Source organism: Exserohilum turcica, assembly GCF_000359705.1.
Source record: "Exserohilum turcica Et28A unplaced genomic scaffold SETTUscaffold_11, whole genome shotgun sequence".
NCBI classification, from domain to species: Eukaryota; Fungi; Ascomycota; class Dothideomycetes; order Pleosporales; family Pleosporaceae; genus Exserohilum; species Exserohilum turcicum.
Genome location: NW_007359926.1, coordinates 1,087,520 through 1,101,079, shown reverse-complemented (window position 1 = coordinate 1,101,079; position 13,560 = coordinate 1,087,520). Strand labels below are relative to the sequence as shown.

Sequence of the window (13,560 nt, the reverse complement as noted above, 5' to 3'; positions counted from 1 at the left end):
CCCCTTGTCCCTCATCACGATTCATGACGTTGAAAAGGATAAGGTCTTGTGGTGTATCTACTTTTATTGGTGCTTACTGGCGATCATGACGCTGCAAATGGTGAAATGCCTGCAAAATCGACGCCTGTCAATTCTGATCTACAAAGCTTAGGTGAAATGTCGTGTTGGGCAGAGACAGAGAGAAAACCAGTCGACTCGACGCGGGGTGGGTGTGAAGTACTGTTGCCATGTTAAAGCAAGTAAAGCGAGCATTTTCCACATTTACGCACACATGTTGTAAAGTACCCAAAATAAAAACGAATGAGAGGAGAGCTGAATTAAAGTTTACAACTCAATCTCCCCCATCTTTCCATCTCCGCATCTCCAAAGTATTCGTCATAACCTTAATTCAATCCAATTGATCCACCGATAACCCCCCCCCTTCTTTTTTTGGGGGTTTCTCTCTATATTCCTCTAGTGTGCATATGTAGGTGGTAAGTAACATTTTTTTTTAAAAAAAAAGGCCCTTTTTTCTACCTCTCTTTTACCCCACCCCCTCACCCCTCCAGCTCCCCTCAACTAAGTAAACAACAACCCTTGCATCCGCCGCTACTGTGGAACCTTGCCCCAGCGTAAAGAAAGGAGAAAAAAATCAGGTTAAAATCTACGCGTGTCCACGTCCCCGCATATTTTCTCCACATGTACGTGTGTATGTGTGTGTATGCGCAATGATGGCGACCCACTAATTTTTTTTTGTGGAGGGAGGGGGGGGAGGGGGGGGGTGCTTGGTTTCTTTCTTGTCCCTGTGATGGTTCGCAGTTTGTAGGTTTGACTACAGTATGCTTAGTACTTAGCTACATAGCTAGCTGAGTGTGTATGTGCGAGATACTTGGTATGCATATACTCGTATGTCTACCCATGCATCCTAGATATTAAAAAAAATGAAGTGGAATTAAAATAAACGACTCGCTGTATTTTAGGTTCAGTTGTGCACTGCGTGGAAGAGCACACGTCGAAGTACTAAGTATACTCATACTCATGCTTATTATCCACACACACACACTTATAATGTTTGGATTTCTGCTTGTACATGGACGTTTTTACATTGTGCATACGAATCTTTTTCTCTCTCTCTCTCTCTCTCTCGAATTAATAGATAAATTCAAGATTGGAATATTACATTGTTATATATCGATGCATAGTAGGGCATTGTGTGGTTTCTATTATACATACTGTTTCCTACACACAGTATACCCTGTACCCGTAACCGTGATCAACTCCAACTCCACACAGCACATACCACATAGCACATACCACACACATATACCGTCCCACGCCAAAAAAAACCCCCTCCCCTCCCCCTCTTCCCTCCCTTCTATATGACCAGACGAAAAAAAAAAATCCACTGAAAAAAGAAGCCTCTACTACTTACCCGCCCCCTTCCGCTTGTCCGGACAAGGGTCCCGCGTTGGTGTTGGTGGCGCATTTCCACGACACACACACACAGACCGAGGAACACATACAAAAAAAGGCCGAGGATGCGGAGGGATGCGGAATGAATACATGTATGGATGAATGGATGAATGGATGCATGGCGCGAATGGAACAAAGGAAATGACAAGACAGGAAAGGCATGAATGATTGCGCAGGAGGGGGAGGGGGACGATGAAGCGGGATGAGAGAGAGAGAAAAAAAAGGGGGTGTTTTCTAGCATTATACTTGGCGTAACAGGGAAAAGTAAAAATTTCCCAGTGCAAATGTGTGCGGAAGGAGAAAGGAGAAAAAAGGCGCCGGGGGAAAAAAAGTTGGATTGGAGAAATGGGTGTGGGTGTGGGTGTGTGTGTGGGGGGGGGCATGTTTTATTTTATTTAGCGATGGAGTGAGTGGTGGTGAGGGGTGTAAAGTATAGCCTGACATGACATGGCTACGTGCATGTGTATTTGTCTATGTATCTATCTGTGGCTGTGTATGAGCAGTGATAGCGATAGTAATGTATGAGCTCCGACTCTTTTTCTTTCTTTTTTCTTTCTTTCTTTCTTTCTTTCTTTCAGCTACTGCAAGGGGTTCAGAGTTAGGTCAGGTCAGGTCAGATCATGTTCAGAGTGCGGCCAAATTTAGCCTGTGTCTACTATATACTATATACACAGCACAACATGCACGCACGCACCCCCCGCGCTTTTATCTGATCTGGGTGTTGTTCCTGGATTGGTTTAATCTGAAACCTCCTGGGGTATATGTATGTACATGGAAAATCCATTATTCGTCTAGTTATATAACTAGCAGTAAATTAAAAAAAAAGAGGCATCAGCTGGGATACATCAATGTGGGAAATTCGGATCAAGCACTATAAGTCCTGGATAAAAAGTAAAAAATGATATTACCATGTGTGTGAAACATAGATACAAAAAATGCCGCCTTTCAGCCAAGGCGACATGGAAATGGGCAACATGATTGATGAACAAACAAACAATACTAAATTCAAGCGCATTTTTTTGGCTCCGTCAGAGAGCGTGGTATCTCAAACAACACACAAAAAAAAGAGCCACAAAAGGCCAAATTAGACTGCACACTTTCCACACTGCAGTGACCTCTGTCCAGTATAAAACGCATCATAATGTCGTAACGTCATCACAACCCGTCACCTACAACGGACAGTAGGTAGTGTCGAATCCAGCTAGATTGGTCGAGTTTTCATAATCACCCGGGATCATGATACCAGGGTACAATCGATCGCTGCCAGGCGTAGACCCATAGTCACAAGCAGAGTTGTTGAGCTCTTCGCCGCTGGTCAGGCTCTCGTCGCTAAAGCTGAGGACGCTTTGAGGCGGCGGGGCTTCCGAGGCATAGCTGCTCCAGTTCCAGACATTGGGAGACCAGGTCGCACTGCTGTCGGCACTGGCAGACAAGGGTGCAACGTCAAGGAGAGCATCGGCTGGTGGGCCACCATAGATGGTGTCATAAATGTTTCTTTGACCATTGTCGAGTGACGAGAGAAGATGCTCCCAGTCAGACGTTGAGACTTCAGACTTGACAGCCTGGGCATAGTTTGGGAGTGCGAAATTGGCCAATGAATCAATTGGGAAAGACATGTAGTCGATGTTGCGTTGCTGTTGCTGCTGGTTGGTAGACTGGCTGGGACGGCGCTTTGGCATGGAAAAGGATGCGCGGTGAGATAGCGGGCTCAAGGTTGGCTCTGAGCGAGCGACCGGGGGTTCCGACCGAATAGACGACAGACTCGTCGACGAGTGGTTGGCGTGAGCGCCTACATTGGGCGAAATGGCAGGAACCGTTGCACGGCGCGACTCGTGAGCATCTGTGCGAGTACCCTTCATGGAGCTCGGGGAGAGGCGTGCTGCCAAAGCCTTGAGCGACTTTTGCGTGGCACGGAAAGTGTCCAAAGGCGCGCTCATACTTTGCTCCGAGTTATGTCGCGAAAGGGGCGGCGCTGGCATCTGCTCTACGCATGGTACAGCCACAATGCCACAGCCTATCCGGCGGAACTCGGCGTAGCCAGCAGCGTTTCCGCGCTCGAGCATGTCCATGACGGAGCAGACGAGGCGATTGCTATCCTTCATGAGCTTGCCTTCACGGGCAAGATTCAAGGCCTGGAAGAGCAGGCCAAAGCCGGCTTGCACAAGGACCTCATTGCGGTTGATGCAGAAGGAGAAGCTGAGTTTGCGCTCATCGAGAAGCTCGACAATCTGCACAATGTGTTTGCAGGCATCTCCGACCGCTACCACGGCTGAAGAGGCCTTGTCACCCAGGTTGGCGACGACAGCTGGACGGTAGACCAGTGCCCTGATATGATGATAGGCAAGTGACTATTGATGTAAGCACTCGAACATGCAGTCATGCGGATTATACATACCAACAGAGGTGAGCGGCTGCCCGTGACGTTGGTGCTCGGTTTGTCGTTTACAAACGTGAGCTTGAGGTGCGGGGCAAGGTTGGTTTGCCAGTCTTCCAGCTCGTCGGCCAGCGACGCGATGGTGCGGAAGGAGATCTCATGTGACGCTGACTCGGGATAGAGGTCCCCAAGGACCTTTGCCAGAATACGCGATAGGCAGAAGAGAGCTAGCGCACTGGATAGTTTGGTGTATTCGCCGGGCAAGGTCGGAAGGAAGCCCTTTTCAGTCACGTATTCGTCATCGGCATCTACCGGATACTCGCAGTGTACATCCTCCTCTCGGACCAACTTCGGAAGACCAAGGTGTGCAGCAGAGAGACTACAGGGTGATTAGCAATGTCGCTGCATGTATTTGACTACACAAAACTTACCAGTCAACGGTGTAGAATGTCCAAAAGGCTTTCTTCCGTGTTTCACATGTCAATGCGTCAAGTGCGAAGCGTTTCTGAGACTGGTGCAGGCCAAGCCGTTGTGACAAGCCGACGGCCAAGCCTTTGTACTTGAGTAGCCGAGAGTAATCGGCTCTCAGCAGGCAGAAGATCTGAGCAAGGACCAGACACTGGAGAGTCATAATGTCATTGTCCATCAAAAAGCCCTCTATCGCGCGCTGCCACTGCGCTTCAAAAGCATCCACATCTCGGCCATCGCGAGGCTAGAGGAATGTCAGCATGTGCGCACGCAACAGGCGGTGGATACATACGTCACTTGAAAGCGCGGCAATTCCAAAGACCAAGTTGAGCTGTGCAATTGCCTTTTTCTCGGTCAAAGAGTCTGGATCGACAACATACTGCTCGTACAGCGATAGGAATGCTGGGCGGTGAAGGATTGGGAACAAGGGCGCCCACTCTTGGAAAAAGATGTTGATCATCTGATCCGAGACCAGGCGGGGTGGGGCCTTGAATGATGTATTCTTAGGATGCGTTGTAGCGGGCTTTGCGCCTGTGCCAAAAAAGACACCCGAATCAATGTCGGTGGAAAGTCTGCCTGCTTCTTGCGCCTTTTGCTTGAATGCCTCTGCGAAAATGTTAGACACGGCATGCGGTCAGACGGGGACAGGGAAGCATACCAACCAGCGTTCGTCCAGCCGAGTTGCCTGCAAAGTACGAGCCATGGGTTGGGTCGTCTAGTAAATGCGGTGCCTGCTGCACCTTGAATGTTTCGTCCTTTTCCTGTGACTCGTCGCGGACTTGGGGAGCCGCCGGAGAGAGGGGCGATGAGCGTCTTGCAGAAGATTGCGATGCGGGTGAATTTGAGTGGATGCGCGACAGCATGTCAATCTTTTCGTCCTTTTCGTCGAGCAGTTCCTTGAGTTCCCGGACCTCGGCCTCCAAGACGCGGACACGCTCCTCCAACGACTCTGTGTATCCCCTGGGGAAGGCGCGGCGGCTGAGCTTGTCGCTGGTCTTGCACTCGAAGCCGACGTTTGTGCATTGCGTGCAGCTGGGGCGGATGCCGTCGCAGCGTATCTTCTTGGAGCGGCAGCGATCGCATGCTTGAGCGATGCGGCTCTGGCAGCTTGAGCCGACTTTGATTACTTTCATAGGCAGGATTCCGGGCATGGCGGGCGATTTTAGTCTTTTTCCTCGCGCGTGGTCGGAGTAGGGGTAGAAGTGGGAGTCGTAATAATAATAATAATAATAGTAGTAGTCGTAGAGTCGTGGTGGTATGTATCGCGGACCCAGTGGCGGTCGCTAATAGGACAGCCTGGATTTGGTCATGCAGTGCTCCGGTATTCCTGGCTCGACTCGGGGTGCAGGTGTCGTGTTGGAGAAGGCTGGATAAGGATGTGGTTGTCGTCGTCGTGTCGCGGCAGGGCAGCGGCAGGATAAAGTCGAGCTGGGCGGATGCACAGATGCCACGAGCACGAGGGGGGGGGAAAAGGCGGGCGGAAGAATTGGGGCGGCCTGGCAAATGTACTGCACCGCCGGCTGCCACCGCCCACCTGGCCCCCCGGCCTAGCGCCATCCGGGGGAATTTGTGGGTGTGGGCGTGGGCTGCGGGGCGCATGGCCGTCGTGCCCACCATGCCGTCGTCCCATCACGCCAGAGAGAGACAAAGGCAGCGTCTTCTCGCCGATGCATTTTCGCCCTTCAGTAGCCACTAAACCTTAACCCTCGCCTGCTGTCAGTCCCATGCGGGGGCCGCTTCTGCTCTCCACGCTCATCACCGTCGCCATGGCCGGCCTGCCCCGGACTGGCTATATTGCACCCTCGCCTGCCCTGGCCTGGCCTACACTCTCCATCCCCAAGAGCCCAAGAAGCCTTCGCTACAAGCCGCGCCCACTCGCTTCGCCCATGGCTGCTGCTGGGCCATATGTGCTCATTAATCTCCAGATACATCCAAGCACATCAGGGCCACTCAGCGCAGCCTGGAACCCCCCTGGCCTTGTTCCAGAAGCCTGGGGGAAAGTGGTGGCCGACTAGGGCGTCAACACGCGCTGCCCGCATGCTGCTATGATGCAAGCACAACAACTGATCGCAATCCTGTATTATCTTCTTTGTCGAGACGCAGACGACGACAAGTTGCTGAGCCCGCCGTGCAACACGCGGCTAGTCCCAGTCGGGCTTCCCCACAAACCATGCTGCGCATCAGTCGTCTTGGCTGGGTGAGAAAAGACTCGGTTTATCCTGTCCAGTCACCTGTGCCACTCATTATTCATACACGTGCATAGGCGCAGCCCGCCTTTGTTGCATCCACGACATGGCCTGATCTTACTGATCGCACCAACTGCACCCCGACTCGCATCCCCACGGCTAACCTGTGGGGTCTACGGCGGCGCCCCAGCTATCCATCAACATGTACTCTACACGACTAAGAAGCGCAGTGTCCATAGCCCGAGTCCCATGCTTCTATTGCTATTTTACAGCAGCCGCGCTTCCTGCCGATCACCATCATGTCCGCGATTCATGCCCAAAGAAAACGCGAGCGGAGAGGACATGGTTGCATGTCTTACACGACGTCAGATGAGTTTGTAAAATGGTTGCAAATCGCTGCAAAATCGCTGCATCGGACCAATGGCACCCTTTTGCACCCGTACGAGCCAAGTCGAGGCGGTGTCTCGCGCGTTCAAGAAAAGTCGTCTTCTTCCTCTTCCTCTTCTGCTTCTGCTCCGTCCAAGCCGAGATAGTGTATAACGGTTGGCGAGTCTAGCAACTGGGCTCTCTGCACTGCGTGTTAGCCTCTTTGCATGGGGCGGCCGCAGGGACACGCTCCGGATGTCTGGTAGGCCAAGCGCTTGTTGCCCACTCCGTATCCACCAAGAAGCAGCCAAGCTTGCATCATGTAGCACATGAATGAAATCATAGGGCCTGAATGTGGGCTGTGGGGTGCAAAGGAAAACGTGCTTCTTACCTGGTTGCCAAGGACGGATGCGGCACGTTGGAGCATCTCTAGTTCTAGGCTTCGAAGGCGCTCCGCCAGCCGCCATGGCACGTCCCGAACAGTGGCCTCATGCTTCATGCCTTGGGCTCCCTTGAGTATCTCAATCTGCTCATCAATGCGGTTTTGCAAAAGTACCGTCGCACGCAACTGGAACACGTCCCACGCCGCGTCTTCTTCAAGGTGCTGGCGTAGCCTTGAAGTGTCCAGCACTCTCTCTTTCCAAAATCCCTGGATATCTCGCTTGCCGTCAGTTGTTTGTCTGACCTTGAAGTCGAGCCCGTCTTCTTCATTGACGACGACCAGCCATATGAAGTCACCCTCCCAGTCTATGGTGCCGTCCTTCTCGAAGATGCGGAACCCCGGCGCTTCCGTTGAAACATACTTCTTTGCAGGCCTCAGGGGGTCATCGTCTGGAACATCAAGATCTAAGAACATGGCTCTGGCAGACGTCATTGCATCCTCGAGAAATCCATACGAGAAGATGCTTTCGCACGCGCCTTTGTCATCGCCATATCTACTCTTGTCAGTACTGTTTATGTGTATGTTGATGACAACGTACGTAATTGTCACTTCGCCACCTTTTTCAATGTTTTTGCCCTCTCGCAGCAGAAGCAGGCCATTTCCGTTGCTATCCGTCTCGTACAAGGCGCCCGTTGCGTCTCCCGATGCGTGATTGGCCATGTCGACGCATGGCATCATGCAGTCACCGGCGCCTGGGAACTCCAATGCTCTCGACCGGTACATGGCATCAACACGCATCCAGTCGTCAAAAGTGAGCATCCCATTGTCTTCACTCCACCAATACTTGTGGCACCATGGGATAGACTCTGTTGCGGTTCGCAAGTTTTCAAACTCGCGCAGCAGACTATTGAGCTTTGCGCTCACTGCAGGCTTGAGCGTGGTTCCAACCAGCAGCTCGCGCTCTTCCTCGGTCCAGAAGGTGGGGAGCAGTTCATCAGGGAGAAACTTGATGTACTCTGTGAGGGGGTTCAGAACACCCACTTCTGTTGTATGTGGGCAGCACATGGTAGCTTGAAGGAGCAAGAAGGTCAGCACGGCGCCTCTGGTGGTCTGCCAAGTGTTACTATTGCAAGCATGTGGACGACTGCCCAAGTGGGTCACGCACCCTGCCGAAATCTCCTAGGGCTTCAAGAAGCTCATGCAAATGGTGGTCGGCCTTTGCAACGAGGTCGATGTTTTGGCGCGAGATGATTAATTCTTTGGGCACCACAAGGAGCGGATTGGCGCTGCTCTGCAAACTCTCGTCTGCGATGACGGTTGAGCCTCTCTCCTCATGGCCCGGCAGGGGTCCGATTTTGACGTTGTTGAATCTGACGCCGTGAAAGGTCGCCCAGGTGGGCAGGGCATCAATGGGCTGTTTGAGCCATCCCTCGGCTCTGCCTCTTCGTATCATGGCAACGGGGCGATTCGCGTCGGGGTCGGGGGGGGGGTGTTGTTTGGCCAAGGTGCAGACGACGGCTTGGTAGCGGTTGTCAGGCGATACTCGTCAGGATGCATGGCGCACGTGGTTAGCGACGGCTAGCCCTTATCGATACCGCGGCGCCTCTGCTGGATACAAGTCGAGACCATGATGACGCGCCGACAACAAAGCCAGAGGCACGGCGGCGAGGCTAGCGCATGCAACCGACAGGACAGCATTGCCATCGCTATGGCAATGGCAGCGAGCTGTCTAGCGCGGGCAGAGCAAGATGCTGGCGGTTACTGGAGCAGATGCATGGATCGGGATGCATGCAGCTTGTTCGTACACTGGACCCTGTGAAGTCATGCGTGTGCCATGACGGCTGTAGCGAGATGAGCGACAGCGCTGGTTTCCCAAGAGACGAGCAGCCTCCTGGCCGCCCGCATCCAGGGCCACGAGGGCCAGCGCAGCGGTGCATGAGCAGGAGCACAGCAACGGGCAGTGCGGCGGATAAACAGCAGCGAGGGGGCTCCGCCCGTGCCTTGTTGTGATGGCGCTCGGGCCACGGCGTTCAGAGTTGTTGTGATGCTGCTGGACGGCATCCCGAAACCATCGAGTGGAGCTAGTGCGCCGGGCCCGTGCGCCGGTAAACAACAACAACATAGACATGTGCTTAAACTTGCAACCACCCGCACGCCGGCCATCTCTGCAATTATTCCTTACCCAGCCTCCGCCAGGAACAGCCCACGGCAGCCCCGCTGACCACCCTCCCACCGACAGCACCCCTCGCCCCGCTGCGCCGCGCTGCCGACACCGCTGCCCTCGCCCCCCCAGGCCCGCCTGTCGTGACGTCCCAACATCCTCGTGCGCAGCCGCCGGTCGTCCCTTCCCCAGCTGGAAGAGCTTAGCACCCAGAGGATCGCCCCTTCCTCCCCATGTCTTCCCCACGCGAGCGAGTCTCCAAAATGCCTCGCGGCTCCGCGACCAGCTACGGCCAGGTCATCGAGGTGAGCACCTCCACCACCACCACAACAAGCACAACAACACCCCCCCAAACAGTGCGCCATTGGCACCCGTGCTGATCCAAGCGCCCTCTAGTACATCCAAGACCGTCTCTACCTGGCCTCGTACACGTATGCGCCCGACGCCTCGACGCCGTTTCCCTACCCCAAGCAGAGCCAGTCGCCCTCGAAGCGCTCCTCGCGCGCACATGGCGGGCCCACTGCTACCCCCAAGCCGCAGCCGCCCGTGTACTTTAGCATCGACAAGACGCTGCTGTACAACGCCTTCCACGGCGACTTTGGCCCTCTCCACATCGGCCACCTGTACCGCTTCGCCGTGCAGCTACATGAGGTCCTCGGCGACCCTGCCAACGAGGACCGTGCCGTCGTCTTCTGGAGCAACGCCGACTCGCGGAGTAAGACTGCTCCAAACCTACCGCTTCCGCGCAGCTGTTAACATGCCTAGGCCGCGCAAACGCTGCTTGTATTCTGGCATGCTACATGGTGCTCATCCAGTCATGGCCGCCTCACCTGGCCCTGGCGCCCATCGCCCAGATGGACCCCCCTTGCATGCCCTTCCGCGACGCCGGCTACAGCCAGGCCGACTATGTGCTCAACATCCAGGACGTCATCTACGGTGTGTGGAAGGCAAAGGAAGAAGGCCTATGCGGACTCAAGGACTTCAGCCTCGAGGAGTATGTCCACCCCCTGGCTTTCCATCTCATTGCTAACCTGACTCAGGTACGAAAAGTACGAGCGCGTAGACATGGGCGACTTCAACTGGATCACCCCCGACTTCCTCGCCTTTGCCTCGCCCCAGCAACAACCCACACACGAGATCCCTACTTCTTCGCCAATGTATGCGACACTTCCTTCCAACATTGCCGAGATTCAGCGATCGGGCCTCCCCAGCCCCTTCAAGAACGTCCTGTCGCATTTCTGCGCGCGTAACGTCGGCCTCGTCGTACGGTTAAACTCGGAGCTGTACTCGTCCTCGTACTTCACCAAGCTGGGCATCCAGCACCTCAACATGATCTTCGACGACGGAACCTGCCCACCCCTGTCGCTTGTCCGCAAATTCGTCAACCTTGCGCACGAGATGATCACAGTACAGAAGCGAGGCATTGCTGTGCACTGCAAGGCTGGTCTGGGGCGAACTGGTTGCTTGATTGGAGCATATCTCATCTACAAGCACGGCTTCACAGCCAACGAGATTATTGCCTACATGCGTTTCATGCGCCCGGGAATGGTTGTCGGGCCCCAGCAGCACTGGCTTCACTTGAACCAGGGCACTTTCCGCGAGTGGTGGTACGAGGACACGATCAAGGCCAAGTACGCCCAGATGATTCCTTCGACGCCCACAAAGTCATCGCACAAGCAACGGCTTGCTAGCAACGGCCAGACCTTTACGCCTCCCAACGGCTCGCAGAAACGCGCCGCACTTGGTGAGATTGAGTCCAACGAGCGAAGCAATTCGGGACACATTGGTGTACTAGACGACAACCTGCCTGCGCCGACGCCAGGCCAGCCGCGAAAGACTAGCAAGCTTTACGGCAACGGCTCGCGATCGCCACAGCGCATCGACGAGAACGAGCCATTTACCAAATCGCATACCGAGGTCAGGGCAGACATCACACGCTTCGACGGCGAGTCAGACGAGGAATTCCATCTCCGCCAGATAGCGCGGCGAACATCTTCACGCTCACCTGCGCGGTCACCGACTCTGAAGGACAAGCAGCGCCGCGCTTTCAGCACCACGTCTGTCATTCAGACTTCGGTAACACATACCTCGTTTGGCTACGGCGAGGAGAGTGATCTTGAGAACACTGCGCCAACAAGCGCGCGGCCCAAGACACCAAAGGAGAAGAACGGCAACGGCAGCATCAGCATGGCCAAGGTCCGTTCGAGCCCGTCACGCCGGAGCACAGATGGCAAGGCGGGTGTGCGAAAAACCAGTGGTCGTGTTGGCAGCGTGGGCAATGCCATTACACGAACCAAGTCATGAGCAACGTTTCCGGATTTGACTTTGAGTCTCCATCTTCATTCCACGGAGTTCTAGCAAGGCGCCTTGGGACACAACATTCACGATTGTGGTCGCTTCATTTCCGTCCAAGTCACTTCGTCCTCGTCGATCAGCATGCCAGCGGGCTTGGTGCTATAATATCGTTTGTGGGGTTGGCGTTTTGGATTGCAAACGTGCATATTGGTGTTGGGATATCTTTATTTGACACGTACCGGGTGGCGCATGGGGTGTCAATGTTTTCTTTATTTTTCTATCGTCTCGTCGCTGGCCACGGTCCCGGCATTGCTTTACTATAGTCTTGTCCCTTTTCGCGGTAATCCAGCTGCGGATCTGTTCATGACGTGTATGAGTTAATGATGAGCGTAATTTCAGTCTTCCAACATAGTCTTCCTCATTTGCACGCTTCGTGTTGTTTTTCTGAGTGATGTTTGGGTTTGTGTGTGTACAACACCAATGAGCAACGCAGTAGGTGGAATGGAAGGCAGCAAGGTACGATTATACCATGCTCTTTACATGCACTGCAAGCAGGTACTATTCCATTTAGCGTAAGTAACACACATGACTTCTAACCCATGTCACAAGCAAAAACATACACAGGTCACGTGACCATAATGACGAGACATACCACGTGACAACACAAAAAGTCTAGTACTCCACCCACATCGAGGACTGATCTCCCACCCCCCGACACGAGTACCACCGAGCACTACCATCCTGTCCACGATCAGCACGGGACTCGAACCCGCAGCCTTGGCCTTAGGAGGGCCACGCGCTACCATTGCGCCAACCGACCGTATTCATGCATTTCCATGGGGCTTTATCGTGTGCTATGTCCGTTATATTGCACGCGTTGTGTTGGTTCAAGACAGGGCGAGTTGAGCTAAACTAGGGATATGCTGAATGTAGGAGCCAGGAAGGGCGATTCTTTGCCAGGGGTGGTGTTGTTGGACCTGTGGTTTTCGGCATGACGAGTGCTGTGCGGACTATGTGGAGATTGGGAATGGAAAAAAAATCTTCTTGGGTGGGTTTTTCTAGGGGATGGTGTAACATTTGTAATGTATAATACGTAGCGATTAAGGGAAAAGACATATAGATAGAGTTACTCGCTTGGAAAGGCTATAGGTTAATACCTTGGTGTGTAAGTAGATTGATGTGAGGATTGCTCGTATATAGAGTTTGGGCTTAGTACAGAATAACCCTTGTGATAATCATAGGTCTGGCATGCAGATGTATGCAGCATCAGCATTGTGAATTTCCATGTTCTAGACTCGGGGCATATTCCATTTGTGTTGCGTGGTTATTCGTGCAGGCCGGAAAAAAAATACGTGCAATCAGGCTCTAGCACTACTTAGCACCAAAAAACATCCTTGTAATTTATCCTATCACTCGGCAAACGGGTCATACATAATAACAACAGGGCCGGCAGGAAGGTGCCTTGAACCCTAAAACTCCAGTTTTACCGCCGAGTATGACAAATACAAATAAGTACAGTACATGGGGTTTGTGACAATTGCGGGTTTGCCCGCCCGTTGCCCATTGTTTCAAATGCGTTGGATGACGCGATCGCAAGGTTTGTGGTCTAAACCCAGTTCAGCTATAACTATATATTCACAATCGCCGCTCACAAGCACGCAAGCGCTCCTTCAGAAAAAAAGGCAAAAAAAAACAAGACAATTTATCGTGTGTGTCTGGCGACCCTCGCTAAGAAAAGGTGTCCACAGCGACTGGGAATTCAAGTCTGCAACAAAAATAATCAAGGGGAAAACATCACACCCAGGGGCCGAGTTATTTACAAGAACTGTGTCGGTGAGCCTCGGCGATTGCATGCCCAGAAATCGGTGTGCACTTG

General features: G+C 53.3%; 3 protein-coding genes and 1 non-coding gene across 4 annotated transcripts; 1 reads left to right on the top strand and 3 right to left on the bottom strand.

Annotated features, from left to right (window-relative positions):
• Positions 1–2,475: 2,475 nt before the first annotated feature.
• Positions 2,476–5,445, bottom strand: SETTUDRAFT_182790 (uncharacterized protein; the record flags this gene model as incomplete). The annotated part of the gene is made up of 5 exons (XM_008023999.1): positions 2,476–3,800; positions 3,848–4,205; positions 4,258–4,538; positions 4,587–4,900; positions 4,953–5,445. 5 exons carry the CDS (start codon positions 5,443–5,445, stop codon positions 2,622–2,624), a joined length of 2,625 nt encoding a protein of 874 aa, XP_008022190.1. The 3' UTR covers positions 2,476–2,621.
• A 1,035-nt stretch (positions 5,446–6,480) lies between these two features.
• On the bottom strand, positions 6,481–8,681 carry SETTUDRAFT_126278 (uncharacterized protein; the record flags this gene model as incomplete). The annotated part of the gene is made up of 4 exons (XM_008023998.1): positions 6,481–7,048; positions 7,238–7,781; positions 7,827–8,338; positions 8,394–8,681. 4 exons carry the CDS (start codon positions 8,679–8,681, stop codon positions 6,953–6,955), a joined length of 1,440 nt encoding a protein of 479 aa, XP_008022189.1. The 3' UTR covers positions 6,481–6,952.
• Positions 8,682–9,626: 945 nt separating this feature from the next.
• SETTUDRAFT_167212 (uncharacterized protein) lies at positions 9,627–12,089 on the top strand. Its single transcript, XM_008023997.1, has 4 exons — positions 9,627–9,694; positions 9,786–10,104; positions 10,155–10,383; positions 10,430–12,089. The coding sequence occupies exons 1-4, from the start codon at positions 9,653–9,655 to the stop codon at positions 11,691–11,693; spliced, it is 1,854 nt and encodes a 617-aa protein (XP_008022188.1). The 5' UTR covers positions 9,627–9,652; the 3' UTR covers positions 11,694–12,089.
• A 343-nt stretch (positions 12,090–12,432) lies between these two features.
• Positions 12,433–12,504, bottom strand: SETTUDRAFT_t92. The gene has a single exon. It is a non-coding gene; the product is annotated as a tRNA-Arg (tRNA).
• Between the last annotated feature and the right edge of the window lie 1,056 nt (positions 12,505–13,560).

Bases quoted from the DNA above. Each gene is read 5' to 3' on its own strand.
- SETTUDRAFT_167212 (XM_008023997.1), top strand. From the start codon at position 9,653: ATGCCTCGCGGCTCCGCGACCAGCTACGGCCAGGTCATCGAG. The intron at 9,695-9,785 runs GTGAGCACCTCC...AGCGCCCTCTAG, and splicing joins GCTACGGCCAGGTCATCGAG to TACATCCAAGACCGTCTCTA. The intron at 10,384-10,429 runs GTATGTCCACCC...AACCTGACTCAG, and splicing joins AAGGACTTCAGCCTCGAGGA to GTACGAAAAGTACGAGCGCG.